The sequence below is a fragment of the Varanus komodoensis genome, unplaced genomic scaffold, assembly GCF_004798865.1.
Source record: "Varanus komodoensis strain SLA01 unplaced genomic scaffold, ASM479886v1 scaffold23, whole genome shotgun sequence".
Lineage (NCBI taxonomy): Eukaryota > Metazoa > Chordata > Lepidosauria > Squamata > Varanidae > Varanus > Varanus komodoensis.
In genome coordinates this window covers 4,186,009-4,210,310 of record NW_025335627.1, presented here as the reverse complement: position 1 = coordinate 4,210,310, position 24,302 = coordinate 4,186,009, and the positions used below count along the sequence as shown (strand labels likewise).

At 44.5% G+C, this 24,302-nt stretch overlaps 1 protein-coding gene across 1 annotated transcript; it reads left to right on the top strand.

The window, feature by feature from the left end:
* On the top strand, positions 1–22,813 carry SPATC1L (spermatogenesis and centriole associated 1 like). Its single transcript, XM_044432043.1, has 5 exons — positions 1–196; positions 10,929–11,225; positions 13,254–13,580; positions 18,779–18,930; positions 22,472–22,813. The coding sequence occupies exons 1-5, from the start codon at positions 1–3 to the stop codon at positions 22,796–22,798; spliced, it is 1,299 nt and encodes a 432-aa protein (XP_044287978.1). The 3' UTR covers positions 22,799–22,813.
* Positions 22,814–24,302: the final 1,489 nt, after the last annotated feature.

Genomic DNA, 24,302 nt, shown 5'->3' with positions numbered 1-24,302 from the left:
ATGGCCGAAGAGAGAGAGTGGATGAAAAGAATTCAAGAAGAAAATGCACACCTGAAAAACCAGATTCGGCTGCTCAAGGAAAACTATGAATTACGGGTATTGTTGGGTCAGCAGAGTGATAGTTGCAACCAGGTCCAGCTATTAACATCTCAGATTTTTCCAGCATATCCTGATGCTGACACACTAGTAAAAGGAGGTAAAGAACAAACTGTGCCAGCTTACTAAAAGCTTTTTAGTTCTCACGTGTATACTTGAATTTATATGCATAACTCACCCAGATCTGATCTGGTTGTCCTCTTTGTGCAGGACCCGCAGACCCTAATTGAATAGATAATTGAAACCTATATAGGCCCAAGCTCATCCAAATAAAAGTTGGCACTTTTTAGCAGACCAGAACTTTGGGAAGTGGGGGGGAGGGGGAGAGCTGGATGCAGGCCCAATCCATCCTTTATTTATTTATTGCATGTCACCCCATAGCCTGAGGGCTCTCTGAGTGGCTCACATCACAAACATTCAGGCATTTTTAATGCAAAATAAGAAAAAAATGTGTACCTTAGGAGGGTTTTATCATCTCAAGTTTAACTTATTTTCTTTACTTACTTTCCTGATATTATGAAAATGAAGCAAATGCAGGTCCTCTTTGCATGCAACACTTTTCAGACCAAAGTAGCGCCCTATCAGGCTAGGCTACTGATGTTCTAATGTGCTGCTGTTGCTGCTGTTTTAATGTGCTTCTGTATTCAAATCATGACTCTGCACATTTAATGTGGTTAAACAGTTTTATACACAGAGCAAGTATAACAAAACAAAAGTCTACACATATAAAAGCTTGTTGAGTTATGCTTCAACACACTTTGCACTATGCTTAAAATTGGCTTCAGTTTTTCTACAATGTGAGCTGAGTGTGAGACCTATTTAGTAGGATGGCACGAAACAGAGAATGTGAGAGTGCAGCCCGGCAGGCAGGCCCCTCATTCCCTTTAAAGGGCTAATGCTGGGAGAGACAATACGGGTGCTTGGACCTCTTGTGTCATTCCCCCTTGTCTGCTCATTCTTCCTTCTCCCCTGCTGCAGTTCTGAGGTAAGGCAGGAGTGCAAGTTATTTCAAGAGATGGGAGGAAGCTGAGTGAGGAGGCATAGTCCAGGAAGGGTTAGTGTGTGTGGTCAGGCCTGGCAACTCCTGCTGCATTGGCACTATTAAAGGTAAGATTAGTTTCGATGCTACAGAAAGATAGGTGGGAGTAGTAGGTATAATTGTGGGAGTGCCACCTTATCAAAATATAGAAGGAAATAAATCAGAAAACAAAACCTAAGATCTCATGATCTGCAAGGCAGCCTTAATAACAGAGGTGCTAGTGGGAGTCCATTAGAACTCCATTTTCTACATGGAAAAGCCATTGCAGCATCAGCACAAGATATTTACAAGCTGGCTGCTGGAGAGGTCCACACATCCACATCGAACATACACAAACATACAAGCCATGTGTTAACTATTGCCTTTAGCTCGTGATAGGGTTCCAAACCCGAATCCAGTTTCCTCTGACTAAAATGAGAAAGGGCCATTCTATTGTTTTGCATCTCCCACAATGCAGTTCTCTCCTAGAAATGTTTTCATACTGTTCAGATGGAATTATGTCCTGTGTAAAGTCCTTCTTGGTAGAGAAAAATCAATCTCCTTGTATTTACAATTGATGCTAAACGAGTAAGCATAAATGGTGGCCCAGTCTTTGTTCCCCTCCTCCCTCCTTCTGCAAAGGGAGTTTTTGCATGCTCCGTGAGATTTTGGTCAGGTTTTGGTTTGTTTTGGTCAGGTTACTAACCTATTGGGTGAAGCCTGTCTCCCAAATTGCAGTTTTGTTGCTACTGCACAATATGCCCATTTTCTCTTTGTGCTTTTGGCAAGGTAAGATCAGGACGTGTGTGGTACCGATATTCTTAGTACAGAATTTAGAATTTATAGTTGTGGTGCCACTGGTGCAGCTCACCTTAGGTTAGGATTCAAAATGTCCCAAAGCAGTACAATGAAGGCTGCAATCTAAACTCTGATTGGGAAATAAGCCATCTGGAACTTCAGTAGAAATGAAGATAACCATGCCAAAGACTGGGCTCTAACAGGCCACTAGCAGGAATGATGCTCTGAAGTGATCCTTAATGCAATCCCTGTCATTTTTTCAATAGACAGCTTCATAACAGGATCTTCGTTTCATATGGTTTTGTATCTGGAAATGCAAGGGGCTCCAGTCTTACACAAATAGATGGAGAACTCCCCTGAGTCTTGCCTGCCTGCCAGCTGGCTTGTGAATTGCAAATAGGGTCCAAGCCCCTGTTGTTTCAGGACACCAAGTTACACCATCCCACTCAGGTGGCTGTACAGTTTCTTTTTGAATGCCTCCAGCATGGGAGAGCCCACCACCTCTCTAGGCAGCTGCTTCCACTGTGCTATTGCTCTGACAGTGAGGAAGCTTTTCCTGATGTCCAGTCTGAATTTGGGTTGCCGCAACTTGAACTGATTATTCCATGTCCTACACTCTGGCATCAGCAAGAAGAGATCTTGACCTTCCTCTTTGTGACAGCCTTTGAGGTGCTTATAGAGGGATATCATCCCCCCACCAGCCTTCTGTTCTCAAGGCTGAACATGCCCAGTTCTCTCAGCATCTCCTCATAGGGCAGTTTTCCAAACCCTGGATCATTTTTGTTGCCCTCCTGTGCACCCTTTCTAATTTTCTGCATCTTTCTTAAATCTTGGTGCCCAGAACTGGACACAGTATTCCAGGTGAGGTCTGACTAGTGAGGAGTATAGAGGAACTACTACTTCTTGTGATTTGGAAGTAGTGCTTCTGTTAATGCATCCCAAAATAGCATTTGCCCCTTTGGCGCCTGCATCGCATCTCTGGCTCTTGTTTAGCCTATTGTCCACACTTACTCCAAGATCTTTTTCTTGTTCAGTTCTGTTGAGCCACGTATTCCCCATCTTGTATCAATGCATTGGTTCCTTTTTCCAAGGTGGAGGACTTGACATTTGTCCTTATTGAATATCATTCTGTTGCCTTCAGCCCAGTGTTCCAATTTTCCTTTTTGTTTTGTTTTTCTTTTTACAGCTAAGAAAAACAATAGAATTAACACATTAACAAAAACTGTAACTAAACATCACTGATCAAACAGCACATCAACATCAGTGCTACCTCCACCAGGACCAACAACTCCAATTACTTAATGTAAGATCATTCATTCATTCAGGTTGCCCTACTTCCCTTCCAGAACTGCACTGACACTTGTGGTGGTTCACACCCCTTTCCTTTTATTAAAACATATTCAATAAAAGGTCTCCAAATATTTTCAAATTTATTTCCACTTGTCAAAGCCCTTTTCCATTTAATATCACAAGTTAACTTCTCATTAACAGCAATGTTCCAGACTCCTCTATACCAGTCAACTATATGATATTCACCTTTTGTGTTGCAATTTCTTGCTATTATTAATCTCACTGCTTTTAATACATTTACCATCATTTCTTTAGTATTTTGTTCTATCTGTTCTCTAAATAATGACAATAATGCTAATCCAGGGTCAACTTCAATATTTAAATTCAATATTTTACCAATTTCTTTAAAAAAAAAACCTTCCCCAGAAGCATTGTGCTGAATCCAATTATGCTTAATTGGTGAAACTTTTACAGTCTGTAAACCAGTCTCTTTAATTTAAACTCTTTCCCCTGATTGTTTTCCAGCATAATCTCCATCTTAGTCCAACACAGTCACAGTCACTCCCCCACAATGAGACTTTTTCGATGAGAGTTTATAAATTGAATTTATTTACAGTCTATAAAACACAGAAAAATAGAACATAGAAACATAGAAACTGAGTGACTCAGAAGGGCTTTCCCGGGCCATCTAGTCTGACCCCTGGCTCCAGCCAGCTCCACTCATGACATGTGGAAGTATTTAATAACAATACCTTCCTATTAAACTCCTCTCCATTGGTGGTTTCCTTCTCCTTCAGATCCCATCTACAATCTTCTGCTATCTCCAGGATTTTCTTGTTATTTGTAACGAGGCAGTGGGAGCTTTCTTTTCAATGGCCTCTCGTGGCCATTGAACAGCCCATCCCCCCAGCCCAGCATTCAAGTTTATCAAGATCACCCTGGACCTTCATTCAGTCTTCTAGGGTGTTTGCTATTCCGCCCAGTTTTGTAACATCTGCATATTAGATTATCTTTCCTTGTACTTCCTCATCTAAATCATTAATAAAGCTGTTGAAGAGCACTGGGTCCAGGACTGAACCCTGTGGTGAGAGGATGAGAGCACAAATATGTCCACTCTCAAGGACATAAAAGAAGATGAAGAGTTTTAGACAGAGCAGTGGAGCAGTACAGAAGCAAGGAGCGCACAAGAAACCTGAGACAGAAGAGGAGGATCTTGTGGGAAGGGAAAATGAGGAGGAAACTCCTTGGATAAGGGTGACAGCTAGGTGCAGTAGAACTAGAAAACATTTCGCACTGGCGGAAGCGGTGGAACTCCAGAACCCCTTTCGGTTACTCAGGATGAGACTGGAGGGCAGCATGCTGAGGAAGAACTGCAAGTCATCCAGTGCAACACTGAGCTGGATGCTAAAGGTCAGCCATGTAGTGGCATTGCTACCAAGGCTTCCAAGAAGAGATGAATGGGGTGGCATAAAAATGTTTTAATAAATAGATAGATAGATAGATAGATAGATAGATAGATAAATGAGTGGGAGTAGTGGGATACTCCCTATTGCATGGGATGGAAACGCATGTATGTCATGAAGACCCATGGACTCCTCAGATATGCGGTTTTCCTGGAGGATAGATTAGAGGCATAACTGAAGGTTTGTCAAGTGACACGTATCCCTATGTGGGAGCAAATGGCACTGCCAAGTGGAACTTTGAATAAATCATGTCAGACTCTGAAGCTTTAGGAAGAAAGACAAGAACTTTGGGGCCCAGATGGTTTTCTCTTCAATCATTGGAAAAGGAATAGACAGGGAAAAAATACTCCAGGTGCATGAAGGTGCTGCTGACATTAAAGATTTGGATTCTGGGACCACAGGCTACACTTCCTGGAAGACAGGCTGCTGGCAAAGAATGGGCTGCACCTTACCAGGGCTGGAAAGAAGGTGTTTGGCCACAGCATGAAGAAGTTTATCAGGAGGGTTTTAAACTGAATCTTACAGGGGAGGGAGAAGTAATAGTAATACTCTTCCAAAATCTGTAGGAAGAAAGCTAGAGTATAAAGCGTGTGGGCTTCAATGTCTATATGAAAGTCCAGAGTATGGGAAACAAACAAAATGAACCTGAAGGCTTAATACAGGAGTCTGAATACAATCTGATAGGAATAATTGAAACTTGGTGGAACAGAATGGATGGTATTGAACAACTGAAGGATATAACCTTTTCAAGAAGAACAGAAGGAACAAAAAGGGAGGCAGAGACACACTATGCATTTAATAGCCCCTGGTGAGAGCATCTGAATTACTGTGAATGGAGCAAGGAATACGGTGGTTGGAGTCTATTACCAACCACCCAGTCTAGGAGAAGATGAGGATGAAACTTTTGAAAAGCAAATTGCCAGTGTTTGAAGGAGGCACTATGATGTCATGATGAGACACTTTAATTCCCTCGGTATCTGTTGGGAGACAAATTCTGCCCCTCCAAGAGATTCCTAACATCTGTTGCTGATAACTTCCTCCAGTGAAGAGCAGAGGAAGGAACAAGAGGAACAGATATCCTTGACTTGATACTAAGCAACAGGGAAGACCTGGTGGACAAAGGGGCAGTTATAGGAACTCTGGGGGAAAGTGACCATGCTATACTTGAATTCTTGATTCTAAAGGAATCAAAAGCCAAACATGTGCCCTGGATTTCAGGAAAGCTAATTTTAATAAACTCGGAACAATGATCAGCAAAGTCCCACGGCAAGTAACTCTAATGAGAAAAGGAGTCCCAAGATAGATGGGAACTTTTTAAAAAGGGATATTGTAAAAGCACAGTTATGAACAATTCCAAGGAAAAAGAGTAGAAGACAACAGAGGAAGCCCAGGTGGCTTCACAAAATGCTTAGAGATGATCTGAAAACAAAAAGGACCTATATAGGAAGTGGAAGGAAGGCCAGGCTGCAAAGGAAGAATACGGGCAGATAACACTGAATTGCAGGGATGGTGTCAGGAAGGCAAAAGCTAGGAACGGACTGAGACTAGCCTTTGAAGGTTGTTTAGAAGATGCACCTTGTGCAAAATGCAGCAGCCAAGTTGATAACAGGGACCAGGCAGTCCAAACACATAACACCAATTCTGACCCACTTGCATTGGCTGCCTATATGCTTCTGGTTCCAATTCAAGGTACTGGTTTTGGTAGGTATATGTAGCATTGCTTTGCATTAGCACTACATGGTTCATTAACCAGAGTGGAGTGGGGGGAGCCATTAATGCCATAGACAAAATGAGGCTGATCTCTCTGCTTGAGCTATGCCCTTTCTGTCTCTTCAGCTCTCCCACCTCACCTGGAAAGGCAAACGTTCACATGACCACCCCACCCACACACACCCCTACCTTCAGAGAAGAAGTATTATTTATTTATTTAGAACATTTCTATGCTGCCCCATTCACAAAAAGCCTCGGGATAACTTACAAAACAAATAAATAAACAATCATACAACTAACCTTAAAAATCCGGAGACATCTCGGCATAAATATAAAAACCAATAAATAAATACAGTTTACAATTAACAATTAAAATAACTTTTAAATAAAAAGGTCATGGCCTGGTGCCGAAAAACAAATAACGACGGCGCCAGGCAGACCTCTCTGGGGAGTGCATTCCAGAGGTGGGGCGCCACCGCAGAGAAGGTGGCGTGGGCTGCTCTCTCCTCTTCCCTTTAAACAAAGGGAAGAGGAGAGAGAGACCTTTAAACGAACCCGTTAACAATGAAGTAAGGTATCCTGAATGAAAATACCAACATCTGGCCTTCATGCAAGTCACATATGGATTGTTTGTAAGTAAATAGACAAATGAATTTTACTTTTGTTAAAAAGCCTCTCAGTGTGGACTTTAATAGATCCAAATGCAAGCAATAGGCTCTTAAATAAGTCTGCTATTTAGTGCTTACCTCTGCTGAACCTGCATATAACTGAAGGACTCAAGGTTGATTGGCATATTTGAATACAAGTGGGTTTTGCACTTCCTGGGAACTTTAGGCAGAAGATTGCTCAATCCTTGGTCATTTGTAAAGCTTGGATTTATGGTGGCAAGGACTGGGACGTTACCAGGCTGCCTGGGCTTAATGTTGGCCAGCCAGATATCTCCTACAATTCTCCCCTTGACTCTAAAGAGTTTCAGCTTCTTCCAAACTCACCTTAAGAGGTATATCCAATTCTGTTGCTACGTTTCTGCATCTCTCTAAAGGAAGGATGGTCTCTGCATCTTGTGGTGTGCACTTTGCACATCCTGTCTAGCAGTGGCAGGCACTGCAATCCACGGCAGGTGATGGCTAGGCATGCCAACACCATCAGGGCTCCCTTGACGCTATGGGCTGCCCAACCATGGTTGAGCAGCCAGGACCACAGCCAAGGCCACCAACCTCCCACTCCTGTGTCTGGGGGAGCCATATGGGGAATGTCTAGGATTTGGTGCCCAATCTGTGTCACTAGCTTGCTGTGGTCTTCTATTTTGTGGCAGTATGCCAATGTCTGTTGGAGAAAGCCACACACATTACCCATCCATTGCAAAAGGTAATTCGGGGCCATCTTATTTTGGAGCACCATTTCATGCATCTGGTCCAGCTGCTGACTCACATACAGGAACCCTTCCCAGTTTCATTCCAAGATTATTTGGTAGTGAAGGCTGAGGATTGATCAGGAGTTCTTTAGGCTACCATACATAGGGATGGAGGAAGTTTGGGTGCTTTTCCATGGTGTATGGCCCAATTTCCTGAATCTTTTTGATGAGCTCCTTGGCACTGTGACTTTTCCTATGGAGAACTGGCATGAGAATGTTTTTGAAGCTGGCATGTATGGAAAAGGGTGGGTACAAGATAGCTAAAGAGCAGAAGCCATGCCATTGTGGGGGAAGATTCTTGTAGGCTTTGTGCCACATACAAAGTAATATCCCATCTTTGCCTCTGCCCCATTGCTGAACCAGCCCTTGTAGGTGGTGGAATCATTGAACAAGTGAGGCTTATCCTCAGCGTAGGGACTAGGAGCCACTGGAGTCAGTTTGGTGATATTTCTGCCCAGGGCGCACCCTACAGCATCAAGGTCAGGGTTGAAGGTTTTTTTGGGCAGCAGTGGCAGTCATTAGCTACCCAGGGGTCAGTGGGGGTCCAAGTATGTTTGCAAGCCAAGGACAAGTATGGTTGCATTATTGCTGCAAACTTCTTCCTTCTCCTGTGGTTGTTTCACTGGCAAAGGGCGCTGGCTGAAGCTACTTGTTGGCAGATCTGGTAGAGTCCTGGGCACATGGGCCATCTGAGAAGGGCATTTCCCATGGCGGTTCCTCCTTGTCAGGTGCTTTGATGCTACTTTTTAGCTTCTACTCTAGCTTTTGGGCCATTCAGCATCCCATCTGGTAGGTGCATCTTCTTTGGTGCACTTGAGTTCTTTGACTTTTTGCTGCTCTTCATTTGAGTAGACAGGCTCTCCCTGGCTGGCTGTTCCGACAATGAGCATGAGGGCTCCCTCCATGGCACATTGGGATGCTGCAACTTTGGATGCCAGGTCTGCCCTTCAGTTGCCTTGGTCTTCCATGCTGGATCCTTTCTGGTGCCCTTTACGCTGGATAATTGCCATCTCTAATGGGAGTAGCACTGTATCTAGGAGCTCCAGCTTCTGAGGTCTGTTCTTGATCTTTGCTCCGATGGGAGGAATCACTACTTCTTCCAGATGGTGCCAAAGGCATGGATGCCCCTGAAGCAATACTTAAAGTTGGTGTAGATGTTGGTTCACTGCCCTTTTGTCAGCTGGAGGGTTCATGTAATGGCAACACGCCTTGCTTGCTGGACCGACAGACTTAGGGGTTGTGCAGAGGTTCTGCTTCGGCAGTCTCATATTCGGTCCTCACTGCATATCCAGTCACTCTGCAGCCATTCAGAATTCTGCTGGACCCATCCTCAAACAGACCTTTGTCAGGGTCTTCCAAAGGAGTGTCACACAGGTCTGCCCTCTGGGTGCAGGCTCAGTCTAGCACTTCAGTGCATGTGTGCTCTGGTGAGTCATCAGGTGTATCGGGCAACAGGGTGGCAGGGTTCAGAGTCCCGCAGGTCTTCCAGCTGATCTCTGGGTTTTCTAGTAGGAGGACTTGGCACTGCCTTATATGGCTCTGGGTCATTCAGTTCCTGCCCAACTGCTGAAGGATGGTTTGGATGGCATGTGGGGCAGAGATCCCCATAGACTGACCCATGGGGAGTTTCAGGTTCTCCTTGCCAGGAGGGCCACACCAGTCACAATCCAGAGGCAAGCCAGCCACCCCTGCACTAGGTTCATTAGCCAGAAGCAGGAGGCCACTGGCCATTGTGCTCGTCCAAAGAGCTGGGTTAGAACTCCCAATGCCGCCCCTCTTTGCTCATGTACATACAGGCAGTGCAGCTTTCACAGGTCTGGGAGACTGAGGGCATCGACTTCTTTTTGCAGAGATAGTCACCTCCCCCTCCCAGTGCTTTAAACTCCTGGTACACTTAAGCCAAAGGGGTCCCTCTTACTGCGACCCTGACCCATCCTGCCAAACAGCTTAGCTTCTTGCCAGACTCAGCCTTACAGAGAGTCCTTCCTGGGTCCCATGGGCACAGCCTTCCCGGCCGCAGCAACCTACTCCTGATGACAGCTATCCCAGCTGTCTTCCAGTTACACTGAGAGCTCTCCTAACTGTCTTTTCTTGCGCCCTCTGCGGGCAGAAGGTGCAGTGCCTCAGCAACTGGTTGTTGAATGGCTAGAACCCTCGATTCTCTCATGCGGTGGGTGTTGTGGCTTAGGGCTGCTTCGGATTGAATCCTCCCCACTCTCAGGAGGGTCCTGACGGGCAAACAGTCTGATGCAAGCTGAGTCAGTGCTGCAGAGGAGGCTCTCATGGTTTTTCCTGGCCGCCAAGATCAAGATCGGCATCCTTAGTCCCTGCATGGTCACCAAATGGAAGGACTCAAGGGATCCAGAACTGGGGCACTCTGCCTAATTAAGCATGACATGAGTGAGAGTGAAAAAACTGCTTTTTTATTCTCAGGAATAAATTTTGATCACAGCAAATTGACAATCAACCCCAAGCACATGGCAGAGCCCCCTTTTATACCCCTGCTGGCCAGGTAGTGATGACAGTTGCTTATTGGGTTGACATTCCTGCTGTGAATGCTGCCTGGCACATTTGAATACAAATGGTTCCCATGCTTACCTCTGAGGCTGGGCTGCCTGGAGGATGGGCTGGGAGCTTTTGCTGGGCAATTTGTAATGCTCCGATTTATGTTGACAATGCTTGGGACATGACCAGCCTGACTGGGCTTACTGCCGGCCATCCAGGTATGTACTATATAATCAAATACGCATCAGGTTCCCAATAGGTTTTAACCCTTTACTAAGTGCTATCTGGCTTGGGACCACTATACCTGATGGAAGCTGCTTCCAACCACAATATATCCAGATCAAGAACTGAGGCCTGCCTCTTGTTGCCCCTCCAACAGAGGTTCAGTATGGGCTGAGACCTGCCTGGTACCACCTTTAATATATTTTTTGACTTGAGGTTAAGACTTGTACCACAGGGCATTTAATAAATAAATTTTGTTGAGCAGTTGCAGGAACTAGGCTGATAATTTTAGGAGACTATCGTACCAAACTAAATGTTAGAATTGCTTCTTAGGCTCCTGTCAAATGCAAACATGCTAGTGGTGTTCCTCAGAGTAGCTGGTAATACTGTATGTTTCTTGTTGCTGCAGCAGGTCCGTACACTGGAAGAGAAGATGCCAGTTATTGTCCACACATCATCCCCAAGGAAACCACAGCTTTGTCCTGCCCCAGTGCCCAGGCACAGGTTAAGCTGCTGCACAAGGATGCACACCCTTTTCAGCCCAGAAGTGGGGAAAAAAAATCCATGCACTTGTCGAGCATGTCATGTTCTACCATTGGAGGAAAACAGCTTGAAGCTACAGATGTCTCTACGCTTAAGAAAACTTGGTTAACAGATGGCCCTTTCCCTGGAGGTGATAAAGCTCAAACTCCATTAGCACTTAACATTGGTGAGAAATGGTCGCCTGATATTATCTATGTGGTGGTGGGGACAGACTGCAATATTCACGTGAAAGAAAGCCCTCAAGAAAGCTCAGAAAGGACCAGAAATACTCATTTCTGTATTAGGACAGGCAAATGGAGCTCTGTTATTTGAGATCTGCTGTCCTGCTTCTTCCAGAAATGAGCATTTCTACTACTTTCTGGTTCTTCCTGGAAACCCTAAATCTTTGTTGTACAAGTGGTTGCACAAAGATTTTCTTGCTAGAAACAGAATCAAGGGGGTGCCACAGAATTGGCAAATGCCCAACACCTCCACTAAATATTGTCCTAAGCTTTTTCTCAGGAGCATTTGATCACATTCAAATTTAATCCTCCGCACACCTGAGAAGAGACATAGGCATACTTTTAATCATCACTGTGCATAAGAACTTATATCTGAGCCAAATGACAGCAAGGTTCTTGTCAGCCTTTTTTCTCCAGTGCCTGAGGAATCTCAGTCATGGTCAGGAGATTTCTTTTGGTTCATGATGTGCAGAAGGTGCCATTTCTGAATGTTGCAACAACTCACATGATTTTTAGTTCTATGCAAACTGAGCAGGTTGAGTTCATGGTGAAGGAGTAATAGCTGACCTATGCCTAACAGTGAATTCTCCATTCCATCCCCTTATTTTCCATCTCTTGTTTGAGTATAAAAGCATGAAGACTTAGTGTTGAGTCAGAGCAAGGCTCTGGGCCAGCAGTTTGCTCTTACAGTGGCCAGCCAGATGCCCAGAAACAGCACTTGAGTGGAGAAGCACTTCCTGCTCATGGCTTTCAGTAATGGGTGTGCATAGGCATACTGCCTTTGGTACCGGAAGTAGTATCAAGAATAATGTCATGATTAACAGCCATTACTGGTTTAAAAACCATACAAATTGGCAGTCATCACTGCATCTTTCAGTACCAAATTGTACAATTTAAAGACATGCTGTGAGAAAAAGCACTTCTAGCTCCCACTAGTCAGCTTCATGGGATGACCTCAGGATCTGGTTTTATGACAGGAGAAAAATACCTCTTTATCTAGCACACACATCCCATTACTTGCCATTTTCCTAAGCAAAAGCCTCAAACTTTGTAACCGCTCTCCTGAAATACAGCCTTCCAAAGTTGTTGCCTCAGATTCTGAATCTGAACTAGAAAAAGAGGTGGGATGGAATTCTTAGCTGAAACATCAAGGCCAGCAGGCCCAGAGATAAACCAAGAAGCTAATAAGAACCATATCACATCTGGTTCTGTGGGTCACTCATAACTTTAGAGCCTAAGAACATGGGAACAGCCAGGCTGGATCAGAGCAAGGGCCCATCTTGTTGTCACTTCTGTTTCAAATATGTGTGAATATGAGATGTCCACATGTCTAAATAAGCATCCATATTAAATCAACTACAGTCAGCTGTACATTCGACTACAGCAAGAACAGTAAGATCTTCATTGCACTGAAGCAACACAACAAACCTATAAACCCATAAAAATAACACTTTTATATTGTTTATTGTGCTGGTTCCTAAGATGGTTTGGCTTAGAAAAAAGATGAATAAAGACAGAGTAAGACAGGGTGGGAGTCCTCAAAATTATGCAATGGGTAGAGAAAGTGGAAAAGGAGACATTTTTCTCCCTAATTCTAAAGCCAGTGGGGTCACCCCATGAAGCTGCTTGGTAGGAGATTCCGGACAGATAAATGGAAGGACTTGACACAGCTCTTAGTTGATCTATGGAATTCACTGCCACAGGAAGTACTGATGACCACCAATTTGGATGGCTTGAAAAGAGTTTGGACAATTTGGAGCATGTTTCTTTGCAACTATTGCGGCTTTCAGAGCCAACTTTTTCTTGTCCATTTGTTAATTCTCACATCATAGAAATATAATTTAAAAATACATGAGTATCTGCAATTATCACACATTTTTCAAGAACAAATGTATGTGGGCAGTAGTTTCTTGACGTGCCTTTTTTTTTTTTAAGTAACCCAGTGTACTTTGTTGTAGCTCCCTATAAGGCAGGAAGACTGCTCAGTTCAAAAGACATGCCAAGTCATTCATCAACATGGCCAGAAGAATTAAATTCCTCAAGCCCTACCAGTGTGTCAAACAAGGAGGAAGTCCAGGCACAGACCACATTTTTGAATGACCACAAAAACCTCAAAGGAAGTTCCTCCTCCCCAGGGATTTCTGAAATGAAGGCCTATCATCTTTTATGCGGTGCCCAGGATTCAAGCACAGACAAAACGCAGCTCGAATTCCAAGAAATGCCTAGGAAGAAGAAAGTCTGGTTTTCAGATGCTCCAGCCGCAGACAAGTTGAGGAAGTTTCATACATTCCACTTAAATGGTAATACTGAGATGTTGCTAGTGATTGGTGCTGAAAATGTTATAAGATGGAAAAAAACCCTCTATGATAAATGTAAATGTTCTCTACTCAGATAAGGGGGTCCTTTGGATCTCTGTGGTATGAAGGAGAATCTGAATGCACTCTGTCCGGTCCTGTATGTGCCTAAAAACATTGGTTTGTAAGAACATAAGTACGGTCCAACCAGATGAGGCATAGCAAATCTTGTGGGGGATTTTGTTTTGCTTTTGTTTGGCTAATCAGAGGCCCAAGGAACTGTTCTGAAGTGATGCTCTGTGCCTTCTAAATACACTAAAAGCAGGGGTGGGGAAGCTCATTCTCAGGTTAAAGCCCCAGTTCTTTAAGATGGTTCTTTAAAGACCACCTTCTCCCATATGTACTTACTTGTGTTCTTCATGCAACCCCTGAGGTCCTATTCCACTAGTTGTAGCCTTAGATATTACAGTCTGAGATAGATTTGCCTGAGGAAGAAGTGGAAAGGCGGAGGAGGCAGGTGACTTGGAAAGTTTCAAGGCTGCCTAGTACAGATCCTCTGAGAACCAGCTTTCCTTGGAAAAGGTGGGAGACATTTCAAAATTGGGTGGGGGAGACTGAGGGGGAGTTCTTAGATCCTGTAAAGAGATGGCAGGTGAAGTGAGCAGTTTGTCAGGATTCGAGCAGCTCCAGGGATTCATTTGGTGGCCAATACCAAAATGGCCACTGTTGTAATTGCAGGATTGAGCCCAGGCTCTGCTGGAGCTCTCAGCTTCTTGATGAATGCCAGCTGGGAAATCTGGGGAAAAGCTATATAAGAAGAAGCTCTTAAGAAGCTCTTCTCTCCAGAGGCTGCCTCAGCAATGCAAATTTTCCTGTTAGCTGTGGTGTAGTTCAGCTCCTGCATCTTGCCTGTAGCATTGTGCCTTGCTCTTTTGCCTCAGCAGCACTGGTCTGCTGTGGTGTATTTCTGTTGCTGCATCTTGCCAGTTTTGGTTCCTGTTCTGTCTTTCTTACTGCATCCTGCCTGGTAGTCTTGCCTTACCTATGCAGGTTGTCCTGCTAGCTGTGGGGTGGTTCAGCTCCTGCATCTTTCCTGACCTTGCTGTATCACTGTGCCTTGCTATCTCACCTCAGCAGTGCAGGTCTTCCTGCTGGCTGCAGTGCATTCCAGCTTCTGTATATTGCCTGATCTAGTTCCTGCCATACCTTGCTCCATTATGCCTTGATGCCTTGTCTTGCCTTGCCGCCTTCCTACCTTGCCTTGGTTTCCCCACCTTCGCTGAATCCTGTCCAGTTATCCTTCCTCAGGTGCCTGCTCCTTGCTCTTATCTTCCTGGTTCTCAGCCACTGACTTGTTCATGGCCATGCCCTTGCTTTGTCCCCTTGGTCCTTGATCAGGCCCGTTTCTTGATGATGACCCTGCTTTGACCACTACTGGCCTTATGTGTTTTGACCCTGTCTTGTCTTGAGCCCTGTTGCCCTGGTCCTAGTGTCTCAGGCTAGGCCAGGGGTCGGCAACCTTTAACACTCAAAGAGCCATTTGGACCCGTTTCCCACACAGAAGAAAACACCGGGAGCCACAAAACCCTTTTGACATCTAAAATGAAGATAACACTGCATATATCGTTTTTTACCTTAATGCTATGTATATCTTCATTATGATTTAGCTGCAGCTCTTGTTCAGTCACTAAAAACTGTTATTTTTAATCTTACGTTATAAACTAGTAGGACTCCTTTCATATATTTTCATTTATTGTTGTAAGCTGCCCCAAGGCTTCGGCGAATGGGACGGCATAAAAATGTCTTAATAAATAAATTAATAAATATTTTGAATAGGAGAACAGCTTCCTGCACAGTCAAAGTCAGTGCTAAAGGGCTGCAGCAAACCCCATAAACAGCAAACCCCATAAGTTCATTAGCAGTAAAAGCAAATGAATCTACCCACTTATCATTAAATGTTTGGTTTTCTTCAGAAACTTTCTTCCATTTATCCATGGTTGGCCTACGGGGTGGGGTGGGGAAGTCGCAGATATAGGTGTGTTTAGTGACTGATTAGCAGACAAACAGTCAAGTGATGTGAATTGTGACAGGTCCCAAGTGCAGCTTTTATTATTCAGAGGAAGGCGATTACATTAGGACAAAGAAAATATTTTCAGCAGCCTTTCATGTAACATGAGAACCTGCAGGAAGCTTGTTCCACTCTTTCCCTCCAATGTCGCAATTTACTTAACCCGCTAGCTAGCGCAGCGCTCCTGAGTGGATGCCTCATCATCACCAATTGGTATTTTGTAACTTGGAGCCTCGGCCGCAGATTGGTGGCTGTGCCAGCGCGTGTTTTGAGCAACGGAGCCACAGCAGAGGAATTCAAGAGCCACGTGTGGCTCCGGAGCTGCAGGTTGCTGGTCCCTGGTCTAGGCCCTTGCTGCCCATGTCTCAGACACTGACATGGACAATTGCAGAGTATCTGGCATTCCTGACATCTAGCCCTCAAGCAGCCAGAGCTTTAGAAGGTTTTCTAAAAAGGAGGGAAGAAGGGGAGGTCTCAGTTTGCATTCAACTCTTTTCATGGGCAGAAACTTCTCCCATATCTCAAGAAGTATGCTACTTTGATTTATACTATTCTTTAACCTGCTGAATTTTAATGAAAGAACTGTGCTTCATTGAATCATCTGGGTCTGCTGGGGAGGAAAATAGGAAGAGACCTGCTCACAACACTGTCTACCCCTGGCTGACATTTGATTGGTAGCTACTAAGAGCAGGGCCTTCTCATTAATAAAAATAGTTCTGAGGAACACCCTTTAGCCAGGTGCTTTCCATCCTGCAGGGTCATATGCTCATGCATGTGCCTGAAACCCGTGAAGTGAAAAATAGCTGCAGGGAGCATTTGGTGTTGCAGAAAAAAATAGCCAGGAGGAAACAGCTCAGCATCCATTTTTGGACAAGTGGTCATTATAATGGAAAGACTCACTATGGAGCATTTGGACTGGCTTCAAGTCTCTGTTCATTTATCCAGATGACAAAGTGACCTTTGGCAGAACACTCTCTCACTCCTTTGCATACAGTTGTGAGGATTTAAAACAAAACTGGTCTAGACAAATAAATTAATCTTGCATACTGCTGTTCAACACCCCAGTCAGTGTTATTATTTATAGGGAATGTGATGCCTTCTACAGCAAGTTCCTTGATCCTTTGTCCTGCTTGTCTTTGATTTATGAGTCCCCGCCCCACCCCACGTATTAGTAGTTCTGTCCCTCAGGCAGATCAAAGGAAATCAAATGATAATAAAAGAGGCCATAAGAAATAAGGGTCAAACAATGCCCTTTTGTGTAATCCTTCTCATGTGTAGTTTCCTCCACACACACATTTGGAGTATGGGGGCACCAATCCAGTTTGGAATCCTAGAGTGAGGAGTCCCCATCGGAGTTGGAAAACCACGTGTGCATTTTGCAACGCGAACAAGGTCCATTGAAACCTGCCCCGACCTTCCTTGTAATTCAAAAAGCAGGCACGGTTCCCTTCGTCTGGACTAGGGTCCGTAGTATGAAAAATGCTCGAAAAATGAGGAACAGAAGCTGCATTTTGCAGGCCTGATCCAACCGTCTGGACTCCACAATTCGGCCCATGGAGCCTGTGGAGTTTCTTCAGGGAGGGAATTCACTCTGCTACAGGGAATGCTCTGTATTGTGTGCTGCCACTGAGAGGGGGTGTGGCTCGCGTGGGAATCCCACTGCCCCTTCTGATCTGACTGCACACGGGACCGTGGGGAGGTGGGTTGCAGAAGACGCGGCCAGCTTTTCTCCTCAGACTGGCAGTTGCGGAGGAGCGCTGGCACCCACACGTTCCTCTGGACCTGGCAGCACGAGGGAAAGCAGCTTCTCTTCTCAGCACTGAAAAAGCCACTGAGCACAGCTCCTCCGTGGGGATACCGTGTCTGTCAGCACAGAGAAAAGCTGACATGGGGCAGAGACAGGTGACCCCAGTGGGCTCAGCCAACCCCACTTGGTCATCTGGCCCACGGAGAGTTGTAGTCCTGAGTCCCACCCCCACCCCCACCGCACCCCATGGAGGTCCCTATCTCGTTTGGGTCTGTCATTCTGGTAAGGGCACAACTACACTCAAAGGAAGATCTGTGCAGTTTAGGACATCAGTTTGGCCCTAAGAATGGCTTTGTAGGCATATAATCTATTAAAATAAAGGTGGGGGAAGACTATACCACACCATAAAGACCAGCCCCAAAGGCTATCCAAAGGATAGTGCTTGTCAAAGGCAGTCTCCTAAATGCCTGTTGGTTAAAGAGGTGCAGCAAAGTTCATTGGGCTGGCTGGATGGGACATGGATGGATCATGCACCTGGAATGGTCTTAGAGTCTGGGGTTTTAGGAATACAAATGGGACCAGCACCCAACTGTCGTGGTACGGAGTGCTCCTGTGTTATGTTCCACCCAGCATGTCAGCCATGCTCTCCTTTGCATTATATTCCTAGTCCCACCCAGTCCTCTATTTTTCGCCTGTCGGCAGTCAGTCCGTTTTTCCTGTCCACTGAGCATCCATTGTCTTTACTGGGCCATTTTGTGTCCATTCCCTGTTTGGGAAAGAATTTTAGGAGCTTCCACAGATCCTGCTGGAGTAATAACTCCCTCTTGTGTGGGTATTGTGCCCTTTTGGCTAAAACTAGGGTTGGGGTGGAACTCAGTGGAATCCATCCCTCTAGCATTTGCAGACTTACCGCTCCTGCCTGGCCCAGTCTTACAAAGAGAGCCTGCAAATATTCATTGAAAAAGGGTTGTGCAACTGGCAACAGGTGCATCAACACAAACAAAGTCTCTTCTCCTGGAAAGTGCTGTGCAGTCACAGGGCACACCCACCAGGAGCTTGGACGCAGGGCTGTGACAAAGCAGATCAGAGTCCAGGGAATTTTCTGGATACCCACCTCAAAGATTCCTCACACATCCCTACCGACCCTTCAAGAAATGAGTTCAGTATTATTTATTCATTTCATTATACTTTTAGGCTGCCCCATAACCCGGGGATTCTCTCTATAAGTAGCCCAAGGGGTGTGTATGTGTGTGTGCGCGTAATGATGCATGGAAATGATTAGCATCTAAACCACCATATATCAGAAGCAACCTCTTTTAATAGAAGTATTCTTAATCTTTCCTAGCTGATATAAAGTATTACATGTTTCTATTTTTCCTTACACTATAGATATAGAGATTGCTCAAAACAGCAAGAGAAATGGGCGCATAGTGGGAGAGATCGCCTTCCAGTTAGACAGGCGTATCCTTGCACATGTGTTTCCTGGAATCACGCGGCTCTATGGATTTACAGTCTCCAACATTCCTGAGAAAATCAAACAGGCAAGTGACTGGCAAGTGTTCTAGCATTTCGAGATAAATTTTATATTCTTATTAAGGTATTAGTCACTTAGGGCAAAAGCATCTGGCTGTTAGATGTCCAAATGGCTTTGGGAAAATTGGGAACCACAGCTCCAGTCTCAGAGAACAGCTCTGAAGCTGGAGCTGGGACCCCAAATCCAGAGTGCCCTCCCTCTAACCTCACAGCAGGAGTGTTCTTTCCGTGCTGGCGCTGGCTTTGCCTTTGAAGTGGCATGTGCGACTCTGGAGCAGGGAGATGAGGAGCAAGACTCTGCCAGACAATGAGGAATCTCAGAGGTGCCTGAGCCCCCTGTGAGATTAGTGGAATGCACTTTCTTAAGTGTTTTGGAGGCCAGGAGGAATGCTGATGTGGCCCTCACATCAGCATTCCTCCCACCTTCCATTAGATGCCCATAATCCTCTGAGCTCAGAAGGTTATGGGCAGCCATGCTGGATAGCACTGTTAGCAGAGCTCTGAAATTCAGGTACAATGCCAGCATTTTACAATGTAAATTCATGCTAAACCAGACAGAGGAAAGCACAAATAAGAGTTTTAACTAAATAATATAAAGATATAAGAAAAGCAGTGGTGGATCAAACCAGGGGCCTCATTCATTCAGCATCCTATGCCAATCATGATTATATAGATGCCTATGAGAAATCTACAAACAGGACATGAATACATCAATACCCTTCCGCCCAAGTTCTTCTCTATGCATAGGCATAGAGCAATCATGACATCACAGATAACTGTCTTTTCCACGAATTTATCTACTCTACCTTTAAAGCCATCCTTATTAGTGGCCATTAGTACATCTTGTCGTAGCAAATTGTATAGTTTGGCACTTTTGTGAAGAAGTAAATGCTTCCTTTTATTGGTCCTGAATCTTCCATTGCTGAGTTTCATGGGATGATCCTGGGTTGTAGTATTAGGATAGAGGGAGAAAAACTTCCTTCATGCCATGTATAATTTTGTACGTATCTATCGTATTTCCCTTTACTTGCCTTTTTAAATTGAAAAATCCCAGATGTTGTAACCTTTATTTCAAGGGCTGTTTGTTCCAGATGCTTGGTCATTTTAGTATCCTTCTGTGTATTTTTCCCAGCTCTACATTTTCCCTTTTTAGGAGTGGTGACTAGAATTGCAACTGTGGTTCCACTATAAATTTGTGTACAGACATTATGATATTTTATTTTAAATTCCTTTCCTAATATTCCTTGACATGGAATTTGCCTTTTTTCATAGCAGCTGCACACTAGACCAACATTATAATTTACCTGTTCATAACAACCATAAGATCCCTTTCTTAGCCAGTTAGAACATCTGCAGTTTGCGAGTTGAACCTGGTGATCTGTTGGTTTTCAGTAAAATTGGAACTTCATCTCTTTCCACAACTGTTGATAATGTCTCACAATCGTGAACTCTGTTGCTCACAAGATAAGATTCTGCTTGTTTGGTTTTAAATTTCAGCCTTGTCCCCCAAAATATGATACTAATAGGCGGATCCAAGAGAGTTACATCATTCATTAATGTGTGTGCACTCATGTGTCTGAACTGGAGTCCAACACACAGTTAATAGCTTGGCCTGTGATATGTGTAATGTGAGATAAGTCTCATTGGGTTTAATGGTGCTTACTCCCGTGAAGGTCAGTATAGATCACTACCTCAGTAGGCTTCTTAAGGACATTGGTTTTGGTCATTTTTCCTTTGAAAACAAACTTCCTTTGAATCAAAGTTAGCCTGATGAAGAAATCTTTTTAACTGGAAAGCCCCAGGGCTTTCTCTTTATTGATAAATCAAGTTTCTGTATATCAACTAGTAAGTTACTTTTTTTACAACACTGAAACTCTATGGTAAACTGAACTTTGCTAAACATTGCTATGCACACCACAATTGACTGAGTGCTGAGATATTTTAGGGGTGTAAATTCACCAGGTTTGTTTTATTTTGGACTGAGGTTGCTTATTAGCATCTTGCTAAGATTTCTAAGTACAAATGTGCTGGCTGAGGTGCAGCTATAACATAAACAATATTGCCCGGTGCTCCCACATTAGTTGTTTGGGGGCAGCCCAAGGAGCTTTCAGAGCCAGCTCAGCTCTGTCTGTTCTCAGTCCGCCTTTCTTCAAACTGTTTTGTCCAAAGACACACACCTCCTGCTGACAAGGGTGTGGGGAGGTAAAGCCGCCTTCTGGAACAGTTCCTAGCTTTGAGGGATGCTTCAGCACTTGGTTTTCTGCTTTGGCAGGGGGTTGGACTAGATGATCTTTGAACTTAGTTCCCCACTCTATGATTCTTTTTCCTCCCAAGCAAAACGCCAGCTCTTGCAAGTTATTGGCAAGTTATTGGTAAGAAAGGGAAGGTGGTGGGCCACCTGGATGGAACTGCCAACAAGTACAAGATTTTGAACAGGATGTTTCAGGCGAGGGACACTGGTAGGATCAAGAGTTTATGTCAAGAATCTGTGAACTGGAACGGATCGCAGGAGATCATACAGCCCTATGCCCAATCCCATAACAATGGAAAGTATGCATGTCACACTAAGTACCCAGTGAATAAGCCACATGGATTGACAGTTCTCTCGACACTCCAGGTACTCTTGGCAGACTATCAGACTTGCTGTGGCTTATTCTCCTCCTTTGTCCTGTTGCTTGTCCCATCAAATATCCCAGCTGCCTTTGCAGAAAACTGCCTGTGCTGGTGTGCACCATTTCCGCAGCTGGTCTGCTGGGGTTGCCGCTTCCTGAAGGAAACTCCACCTGCTCCCTGTACATCAGTTCACCGTACTGAATTAACATTATGAGCCATTACAAACACAGAATCTATGTGCCACTTTGCCCTGCTCTGGGGACTTCACTGTTGTGCAGGTCTGCCTCTCTGATATTTAGCCAAGCATCCCCATACTTACACTGATAGCTAGAAAGCACCCTAAAAAAGCTGCTATATCATGGACTCACTGTCTTCTCTCCGGTAATTCTTGGTTCCCCTCTCCCACGTTCTGCTTGTTGCTTCTCTCCATTGCCAGCCGTGTTACAGAGCAGTGGGCAGGACTGGGAAATACACGCAAAGATTATGGCAAAGCAACAGGTAGCTCAGAAGGGATGAGGAAAGATGCTGCCTCCGTGAACGAGACTGGGAGGACTGACATGGACTTTGGTTGTTCTAGCAATTCCTGGCAACCAAATGCTGAAATCACCCTGCTTGGTTCACAACCATTCGTCCTGGGTATCAATAATCCTAAAACAAGCCTGGGGATTTCAGGGTGGCTTGTTCATGAGAAATAAGCCACAATGCAGAAACTGTCCCGGGACTGCAGGACTGGACAACCCACCATGCCTGATCATTCATCGTGGGCTGTCATGTCATATGGACCAGATCAGTACATAAAATAAATTTCCTCACAAAACGGAAAACACACGCCACGTTTTCAACTAATGCTTTTCTCCTGCTGATGCCAAATGAAAGTCAGGCATATCGACCCTTTCATGATGTACTGACAGTGAATTTATATGTGAAAATACCTAGGTCTCCATGAAATCTCTAGCTGGCTCTGTGGATGAGAAAAAGTACCAAGCCATGACTCAGCGCTACCTTGACTTGACCGTCCGCCTGGAAAAAATGGGCTATCAGACAGAGATCCACCCACTGTTTAGTGAATATCTCATCAATACATATGGCATCCTGAAACAAAGGCCAGATCTTACTTCTAACCCCGTTCACAACAGCCCTGCTGACCTCAGGAAAATAGTGATTGACATTGTCCCGTCCAAGTTCCTCGGAGATACGTTGCTGTTGTTGAACTGTTTGTGCGAACTTTCTAAAGAAGACAACAAGGCCCTGTTTGCCTGGTAGTGCATACTACACCTCTTGCCCTCAAATCTCTAATAGAAAGAACACACCAACACATCTTATATGTAATAAAAGGGTATCTGCTGAAAATGGCCACAGAGTAATGTGTATGTTTTCTGTATTAAGCTACTGCTTACTAATTTGCTGTTTGTTGTGCTAAACTTGTTTTGCTTTTGGCTGTCTATTTTTTTAGCAGTTCCTGTATTTTTGTATTTGAATTGCAGCTGGTAGCAGGTACACACTCTGTATTTTGGTGATAGATTTTAGTATAAATAAAATAATAGAAGTTTAACACTCAGGTCACAAGTGCCAGATGTAGTGTTGCATCTCATTCATAAAGAGATGCCAGCCGGCCCAAGCTCTCATTTCCTCCCTCATTCCACTTATTTTGAAGCTTAAATCCATATTTGAAATGAATCCATTCCCTATACACTGGGAGATGTAGCTTTTGAAGAGCCATATCATATCTATCTATCTATCTATCTATCTATCTATCTATCTATCTATCTGACCTGGAGGACAGAATATGGACCTGTCATTACAGGGCATCCTTGTTTTGTTTTTTTTTCCTTCCTTCCTTCCTTCCTTCCTTCCTTCCTTCCTTCCTTCCTTCCTGAGCAACTGGGCATCTGCTCCAAGGTCAGTGAATGATTATGGCAAAAATGGTAGAGATCTGTGAAATATTTCCTAGCAGGATAATAATCAGAATAGTTTACATATTTGTTGCAAATCTTTGGATTGTCGTGTCCTTTTTGTACCAGAATGCATCTACAGAAACTGCCCTTGAATTAGGCTATAGCTGTCTCCACTTTTATTTCAGCACATATGTGCCACTGAGCAGGTTTTAAGAAGTCAGAATAAGCATGCTGTGGAGCATTCTTGGGCATTGCTCTGGTGGGAGTTTCTGTTCTTTGGTTCCATTTCAAAACTCACGTGGGACTGATGCTTTTTAAATAGAAGAGGACTTTACTTGACTTTGTATGACTGCTTTGGAATTTGTATACTTTAATGCCCGGCTCCTTTAATACCCAGTGTCAATTGTTACAGCTGCTGAAGCAGATCAACACCAGGGATCAGCACTATTGCCGCATTTCAACTAACCTCCAGAGGGCTCTGGCCCTGCTTCGCCTCTTCAGTGTTGCCGCTTACATGCTTCACCCACTCAATGAGCAGCAACAGGAGCAAGACGCAACCAGTTAGCTTTGCTTTGATCTCTTCTTCTGGGCAGTGATGTGGATTCGGCCCAGAGGGAGAGGGAAAGCGAATACCAGGGGATGACAAAAGTGGCAAAGAGGTGTGGCCCACTTAAGGGCCTCCTACACACTGGAGCCAGGGTTGCAACTTACATGCCTGCCCATGCAGGCATAAGTAATCATTAAGCATTTCGTAGTCTACTGCTGGTCTGCGGACAGTGGCCACTTTGGTTGTTCATCGGTACAAGGATGAACAGTCAGGCTTTACAAACTGCCGGTGATTCTATTTGTTCCTTTGTGCCATCTCCCATAAG

What these genes read in the sequence shown, in the direction of transcription:
- SPATC1L (XM_044432043.1), top strand. Translation starts at nt 1, where the DNA reads ATGGCCGAAGAGAGAGAGTGGATGAAAAGAATTCAAGAAGAAAATGCA. An exon ending in TCCATTAGCACTTAACATTG is followed by an intron (nt 11,226 to 13,253) that starts GTGAGAAATGGT and finishes CCTATAAGGCAG; the next exon opens with GAAGACTGCTCAGTTCAAAA. An exon ending in TTCCTGAGAAAATCAAACAG is followed by an intron (nt 18,931 to 22,471) that starts GCAAGTGACTGG and finishes GAAAATACCTAG; the next exon opens with GTCTCCATGAAATCTCTAGC.